The following is an 8,303-nucleotide window of genomic DNA, read 5'->3' as shown; positions in this document are numbered from 1 at the left end:
TTTTACCCCCACCTCTAAACCTACTAAAACATTTAAATCCCGGAACCTGCAACAGCCAATCCTGTCCCTGTTCTAGCCATACTTTCTTTCTTGAAAGTATCCAGAGACTGGGCCTCCATTGCCTTCTGGGGCAGAGCATTCCATACACCCACCACTTCTGGGTGAAGAAGTTTCTCCTCAACTCTGTTCTAAGTGGCCTATCCCTTACTTTTAAACTGTGTCCTCTGGTTTGGGACTCACCCATCAGCGGAAACATGTTTCCTTCCTCCAGAGTGTCCAATCCTTTAATAATCTTATATGTCTCAATCAGATCCCCTCTCAGCCTTCTAAACTCAAGTGTATACAAGCCCAGTCGCTCCAATCTTTCAGCATAAGATAGTCCCGCCATTCTGGGAATTTGACCTCATGAACCTATGCTGCACTCCCTCAATAGCCAGAATGTCTTTCCTCAAATTTGGAGATCAAAACTGTGCACAATATTCCAGATGCAGTCTCACCAGGGCCCTGTACAGTTGCAGAAGGACCTCTTTGCTTCTATACTCAATTCCTCTTGTTATGAAGGCCAGCATGCTATTAGCCTTCTTCACTACCTGCTGTACCTGCATGCTTACCTTCATTGACTGGTGTACAAGAACACCCAGATCTCTCTGTACTGCCCTTTTACCTAACCTGACTCCATTTAGGTTGTAATCTGCCTTCCACCAAAGTGGATAACCACACATTTATCCACATTAAACTGCATCTGCCATGCATCCGTCCACTTACCTGGCCTGTCCAGGTCACCCTGTATTCTCCTAATATCCTCCTCACATTTCACCCTGCCACCCAGCTTTGTATCATCAGCAAATTTGCTAATATTACTTTTAATACCATCATCTATATCATTAATGTACATTGTAAAAAGCTGCGGTCCCATCACTGATCCCTGCGGTACCCCACTGGTCACCGCCTGCCATTCCAAAAGGGAGCCGTTTATCACTACTCTTTGTTTCCTGTCAGCCAACCAATCTTCAATCCATGTCAGTATTTTGCCCCTAATATCATGCGCCCTAATTTTGCTCACTAACCTCCTATGTGGGACTTTATCAAAGGGTGGTTTTTAATGGAAAATGTTTATCCTGGAGTTCAGTTACTTGTGGTGTGCCAAAAGGATCTGTTTTGGGTCCACTGGTGTTTGTCATTTTTATAAATGATCTGGATGAGGGGATAGATGGATGAGTTAGTAAATTTGCGGATGACACTAAGTTCGGTACAGTTGTGGACAGTGCGGAAGGATGTTACAGGTTACAGAGGGATGTAGATAAGCTGCAGAGATGGGCTGAGAGGTGGCAAATGGAGTTTAATGTGGAAAAGTGGAAGGAGAAACAGGAATGCAGAGTACTGGGTTGATAGTAAGATCCTTGGTGGTGTGAATGAGCAGAATGATCTTGGTGTCCATGTACATAGATCCTTGAAAGTTGCCTCCCAGGTTGATAGCATTGTTAAGACGGTGTATGGTATGTTAGCTTTTATTGATAGTGGGATTGAGTTTTGGAGCCATGAGGTTATGCTGCAGCTATACAAAACTCTTGTGTGGAGTATTATGTACAGTTCTGGTCACCGCATTACAGGAGAATGTGGAAGTATTGTAAAGGGTGCAGAGGAGGTTCACCAGAATATTGCCTCGTATGGAGGGAAGGTCTTACTGAGGAGAGGCTGAGGGATTTGAGGCTGTTTTCATTAGAGAGAAGAAGATTAAGAGGTGACTTAATAGAGACATACAGGATGATCAGAGGATTAGATAGGGTGGACAGTGAGAGCCTTTTCCCTTGGATGGTGATGGCTAGCACGAGGAACCATAGCTTTAAATTGAGGGGTGATAGACATAGGACAGATGTCAGGGAGGTAGTTTCTTTACTCAGAGAGTAGTAGGGGCGTGGAACACACTGCCTGCAACAGTAGTAGACTCGCCAACTTTAAGGGCATTTAAATGGTCATTGGATGAACATATGGATGAGAATGGAATAGTGTAAGTTAGATGGGCTTCAGATTGGTTCCAGAGGTCGGCGCAACATTGAGGGTTGAAAGACCTGTACTGTACTGTTATGTTCAATGTTCTCTGTTTTAAATCCTGGGACATTCAGCAGACAGTCCTATCCCTCCTTCAGCCAAGTCTCCATGATCACAATAATGACATTGTTCCAAGTACTAACCAAAGCTCTAAGTTCTTCTACCTTGCCTATTATATTTCTCGTATTGAAGCCCACACATTCAGACCACTTCCCTTGCTATTTTCAGCAGAATTTCCCTGCCTGTCCTTGTTTGCCTTGGCTTCTATCTCTCCTTCAATTTCTGCATCTCCTATCTTACTCCTCTGATTCCCTTCCCCCAGCCATACCAGTTTAAACCCTCCCCACACACTCTACCAAGTAGTTGCCCCAAGGACATCAGTCCTAGTCCTGCCCAGATGTAACCTGTCCAGACTGTACAGGTCCCACATCCCCAGAACCAGTCGCAATGCCCCATGAGTCTGAAACCTCCCCCCACACACCACCTTGGCAGCCATGTGTTCATCCTATATATCCTGCTGTTTCTACTCTGACTAGCTCATGTCCCTGGTTCTAATCCTGAGATAACTACCTTTGAGGTCCTACATTTCAACTTTCTTCCTAGTTTTCTATATTCTGCTTTTAGTACCTCATTTGCTGTGGTGGTGTTGGAGAACTTGGGAGAGGTTATGATGAGAGAGAGCTCACCATTAGAGTTTAGAGTGGTGTGGTCAATGTACATATGGACTGACATTGTAACACTGATGCTATTGCAGGTTTCATACTGACATAGCAAAAGGAACCTAAGCAGAAAGATTCAAACTTGGAGTTCTGTTGTGTCATTTAAAGTGACCACATATGATGGACAGAGGTAATGCACTTAATGATAATCAGGATGGACAACACAGCAAAGGGAGTGACTGCACTACAAATACCAGGCAAGAGAGTGAGTGGCCATAGGACAAAACAATGATCCATTCACTGGCAAACAAAATGCCAGTACTGGGAGTGTTTGGTAGAAACAATTTCCATGGGCATTTACTTTCTGTTTTAAAGAATAGAAGGAGCTTGATTCTGTATCAAACCCTCTGCTGTCCCTGCCCTGGGAGTGTTTGATAGGGGACAGTTTAGAAGGAGTTTTACTTTCAGTTTAAAACGTGAAGGGAGCTTTACATTATCTAACCCCCGGTTTACTAAAGTGGAATGTTCCAATGAAATGAAATTAAAGAACACAAAAATTCACCAATTGAAAGAAAAGGAATTTTTTTATCTAAGCCTTTTAAATTATTCGCTAACTGGTGCTCTTTTGCTCATCCTCCAATGGGAGATTGGAGCCAGGCTCTCACCTGACTGGATGTCTCTTGGTGCTTGCTGGCCTCAGTCAGAGCACGCTCTGTCTTCACTCGCTCAGCAGTGATCACCTCCTGGGCCATGTGTTCTGCTTCCAATACGGCTTTCTTCAGCTCGATCATTGCCTGTCGCTTTATCTCATTTACTGCCTGTTCTGGGAGGAGCAAAGCAGAAATTAAAATAAGTCTGCAGCTGGAATTGGATTTGGGGTTCATGACAAGACATGTTTATTCCTAAAAAAGAACATACCGTCTATAACTTTAAGAACAGTCTCAGCTGAGAAGCAAAGCTTCTGGAATTACAATCAAGTTAAGCCTCCTCATTTTTTTATTGAATGTCAACTGGGCCAAAGTTAACCCCCTTTACTCTGAAATGTGAATTTCTTGTAAGTTTATGTTAATTTGGGGGAAATTTAATAAAAATCATGATGTGCCTGGACAGATGAGATTGGGAGAAACAATTCCGGTTGATCAAAGGCTCAAGTAGAAGATGGTACTATTTTAAAGAGGTTTGCAAAAAAAGCAGATACATAGTGAGAGAAAGCTTTCTCACACAGCCAGTGGTCTGGGTTTGGAATACATTTTGTGGACGTGTTGTGGAGGTGGGTTCAATTGAGACATTGAATACTGGGAAAAGGCAGGAGGTCGACATTCAATCAAAATGCTCAGACATAATGGGCTGAATGGCCTCCTGCACAGTAGGAATGTTTGATTGAGTATGTGTGTGCTTACAGCATTTTGAGGTAGTTGGGGTATATTTCTTTAATTTTTTTTACCTGGTTGTGTCTTAGCACAATGAAATGGACCCCTTTGTATAAAACAAGGAAAATCTGTCTGGTTACTTCAGCATGTGAGGTAGTTCCTAGATGTGCAGGGCACTGATTGGGGAATGGTGGATCAGACGTTTTATACGGAGTAACTGTGCGACTGGGCTCCTTGTTTGCAAATTAACAGCAGTACAGCTTACCAGCCTTTTTCCAAATCTCTTCCTGTGTATAACTGTATCTCTGTGGAATCTGTCCATGTACTTCTACAAAACAAAAACACTTTAATGAGAATTACGAATTACAAATACACCAATTCCTCCACTTATACATTAATTAAACATTCAGGAGACTGACAGTTTTCAAAAGGACAGGCAACAAAGGAAAATGTGATAGGGAAACATTGTTAGTATGGGATAGAGTAAGCACGACAGCAAGAAATGATCTTAAATTGGAAGATAGAATCCATGAAGGTAAGCAATAAAAAGGGGACTAGCAAAGATAATCTATTGGATCCCTAACATTAGTTATATAGAGGGACAGAGATAATGAGGGAATTTTAAAAAGGAATTTTAAATCATGCATTACTTCAATCTTCCTGGAGACTAAGATGGTCATGTTAGCAGAAGTAGACAGAATGATGAATATTCATTGAGTGCATTTAGGCCAATTTTGAGAAAAATATGTTGGATCCAATCAGGGATTTGTATCCAGCCATAGTTAATGAGGCAGGTTTAATGAATGATGCCAAAGGAAAAGTTACCCTCAGATACAGTGATCATTCTAAACATGGTATAATTTAGCATTCAGTTTGGAGGGAGGAACTTGGATCAGAAGCAAGTGATCTCAACCTAAATGAGGGTGCAGCTGGCTGGAGTGGGCTGGGGAAAGTGTTTAGAAGAAAATATGGTTGATGAACAATGGCAGACATTTAACAAAATATTTCATGGCTCACAACAAAGCTATGCCCCAGACAAGAAGTAGGATTCCAGGAAGGGGATAAGCCAATTATGGTTAACTAGGGAATTAAAGATAGCATCAGATTGAAAGAAAAAACATACAACATGGCAAAGATTAAGAATAAACCAATGGATTGGAAATGTTTTAAAAATGAACAACAGATGGTCAAAAAAAGGAAGATATACTTTACAAGTAAGCTTGGAAGTAACATCAAGATGGACAATAAGAGCTTCTTTAAACATATAAAAAGGAAGAGATAGGCAAAATGAAGATCACCCCCCCTAGTGAATAAGCCTGGGGAAAAATAATGAGGAACCAGGAAATGGCAGAGGGATTGATTAGTAAAAGACACTAATGGCATTCCAAAATTACTAAATAATCAGGGGGCAAAAGATGGGAGGAAATAAATACAATAACTATCATTATAGAGGAAGTCTTAGGGAAAATAATGGGGTGAAAGACCAAAACGTCCCCTACTAAGATATTAAAGAAAGTAGTCATAGAGGTAATAGATGACCAGGAGTAATCTCCCAGAAATCCATATATTTTGTAAAAAATCCCAGGGAATTAGAAAACTGGCACTGTAAAACCTTTATTTTAAAACAGCAAGAAACAAAAACAGTAACTATAGGCTAGTTAGCTTAACTTGTGTTATTGACAAAATATTCAAATATATGCCAAGGATGTAATTGCAGAATGTAATTTAGAAATATATAATATGACCAAGCAGAGTCAGGGCCAGATTCTCAGTATAGGATCCAGAGGATTCACACTGGATTCATACTGGAGCATGGAATCCATGGCATTGATTCTTATTGGGGTATGGGATCTATAGGATTCACATTGGGTATTGGATTCAGTTGTGTTGATTCTAACTGGGACCTGCTTTCCCTTGGAACTGACTCATAGGGAGAAGCTTGGCTGGGAAAGCTGAAGGGAGGTGAGTGTATATTGTGATACTGTAATTCACTGAGGCCTGTTTCATGGACAGCACATTTTACAAAATGTATTCAAATTCCATCTGATTTTCTGTACAGTATTGAACTCATTCTATATTGTTTTACAGGATCAGTAATCTTGTGATAATCTTGTAGAATTGTAATTATGATAAAAATGTAACCCTTGGCGTAGACCTTTATTTTGTTGCATTATTGTAGATAAACTGGGATAGACTGACATGATCAAGTGACAGAAATCCTGTAACTAGTTGGGGATCCTTTAGGTTGGAGCAATTCTCACCTGTTCTCATATCATCAGTGTTTCTATAGCAACAGATCCAGTGATGAAGTTCTACCCGATCAGCTTCCTGGCAATGGCGCAGCACCATCAGAGAGTGCCGGGTCTTCTCCACCATATCCATGATACAATTCAGGAGCTGATTGGAAAAGGTAGGAATGAGCCAAGTTAAACAATAACAAGAGGCTGAACTACAGCAAGACTGTAACGTAACCGAACAAACCTGACATTTAAAAAATTAAAAATCACGCAGCACCAGGTGATAGTCCAACAGGTTTAATTGGAAGCACTAGCTTTCGGAGCGACGCTCCTTCATCAGGTGGTTGTGGAGTACACAATTTTAAGACACAGAATTTATAGCAAAAGTTTACAGTGTGATGTAACTGAAATTATACATTGAAAAATACCTTGATTGTTTGTTAAGTCTCTCATCTGTTAGAATGACCATGTTAGTTTCACTTCTTTCATATGTAAATCACAAAATATTTTTAAAAATTTACATTCTCAGGTTAACTGTTACAGTTGTGTGATTTTTAACTTTGTACACCCCAATCCAACACTGGCATCTCCAAATTATGACATTTATATAGCATTGTCATGTCCTCAGGATGTCACAAAATAGCAAACAATTATTTTGAAGAGTAGATAACAGAACTGCCAAATTGTTCACTGCAAGGAACCACAAACACCAATAAGCTAAATGGTCAGTGTTTTTTATGGGGATGTGGGCTTCACTGGCAAGGCCACTATTTGTTGCCTATCCTGAACTGCTCTTGGACAGAGTGGCTTTTTGTCAGATGTTTCGGTAATGGTGGGCATGCGCCTGTCGTCAATCCTTATCAAAACCCATCTGGTTCACTAATGTCCTTCCCTGGCCTGGCCTACATGTGACTGCAGACCCACAGCAATGTGGTTGACTCTTAACTGCTCTCTGTCATGACCTGACAATTTTATTGGATTGATGTAAATTGAGTGTCACTTAAACTTTTGGCTGCCTGTTCTGAAAATCAGAACTTCAAGTGAAGTGATTTTATGTAAAGCATTGTTTTCCATAGGAATCAATATTAAAGCTAGAGTTAGCCAGCCTTTGAAATGCCATACATGACTCCATGGTAAGCTGACTGAGTGGCCAACACATGGCAGATACAATATTATTCACTTTGGTAACAAAGCAGGAAGGTGGATTATTACCTGAATAGCTACAAATTAAGACAGGGGAATTTGGAATGAGACCTGGGTGTCCTAGTACACTTATTGCTAAAATTAAACATGCAGGTATGGCAGGCAATAAAGAATGTCTTGCTGCAATTGAATGGGAGGTGGGGGGGAGGGGGTTGAAGATAGTAATGACTGCAGATGCTAGAAAGTCCCAGTCAATAAAGTGTGGAGCTGGAAAAACACAGCAGGTCAAGCAGCATCAGAGGAGTGGGGGAGTCAACGTTTCAGTTTGGGACCTTTAATCAGGACTGCGGAGGTGGAAGGGGGCTGAGAAATAAATGGGAGTGTGGGGCTGGGGATAGCAATAGGTGGATGCAGGTAGAAGGTGATTGTGATTGGTCATTGGGAAGGAAGATGGACAGGTTAGGCCAGGTTAAGGTGGCAGAATGGAGAGGGAGGGCTGGACCTGGGATGAGGTGGTGGGTGGGGAAATTTGGAAGCTAGTGAATTCTATATTTTCAGTTTAGATTCCCGACAGTATGGAAACAGGCCCTTCAGCCAATACGTCCACACCGACCCTCCAGAGAGTAATCCACCCAGACCCGTTTCGCTCTGATGAATGGCAGATGGAGTTCAACCTGGATAAATGCGAAGTGATGCATTTTGGAAGGTCGAACTTGAATGCTGAATATAGGATTAAAGACAGGATTCTTGGCACTATGGAGGAACAGAGGGATCTGGGTGTACAAGTACCTAGATCTCTCAAAGTTGCCACCCAAGTGGATAGGGTTGTTAAGAAAGCATATGGT

General features: G+C 41.4%; 1 protein-coding gene across 1 annotated transcript in view; it reads right to left on the bottom strand.

Annotated features, from left to right (window-relative positions):
* Positions 1 to 8,303, bottom strand: part of LOC122558705 (protein CBFA2T3-like) — an 86,955-nt gene that overhangs the window by 21,906 nt on the left and 56,746 nt on the right. The window contains exons 7-9 of the mRNA XM_043707497.1: positions 6,340 to 6,475; positions 4,344 to 4,406; positions 3,374 to 3,531 (exon numbers count right to left, since the gene is read on the bottom strand). Coding sequence (XP_043563432.1) covers positions 3,374 to 3,531; positions 4,344 to 4,406; positions 6,340 to 6,475 — 357 coding nt within the window. The remainder of the gene's footprint in view (positions 1 to 3,373; positions 3,532 to 4,343; positions 4,407 to 6,339; positions 6,476 to 8,303) is intronic.

This window comes from Chiloscyllium plagiosum, chromosome 17 (assembly GCF_004010195.1).
Source record: "Chiloscyllium plagiosum isolate BGI_BamShark_2017 chromosome 17, ASM401019v2, whole genome shotgun sequence".
In the NCBI taxonomy this organism is placed as follows: Eukaryota; Metazoa; Chordata; class Chondrichthyes; order Orectolobiformes; family Hemiscylliidae; genus Chiloscyllium; species Chiloscyllium plagiosum.
Note: the sequence above shows the minus strand (reverse complement) of the source record. Positions and strands in the feature narration are given on the sequence as shown.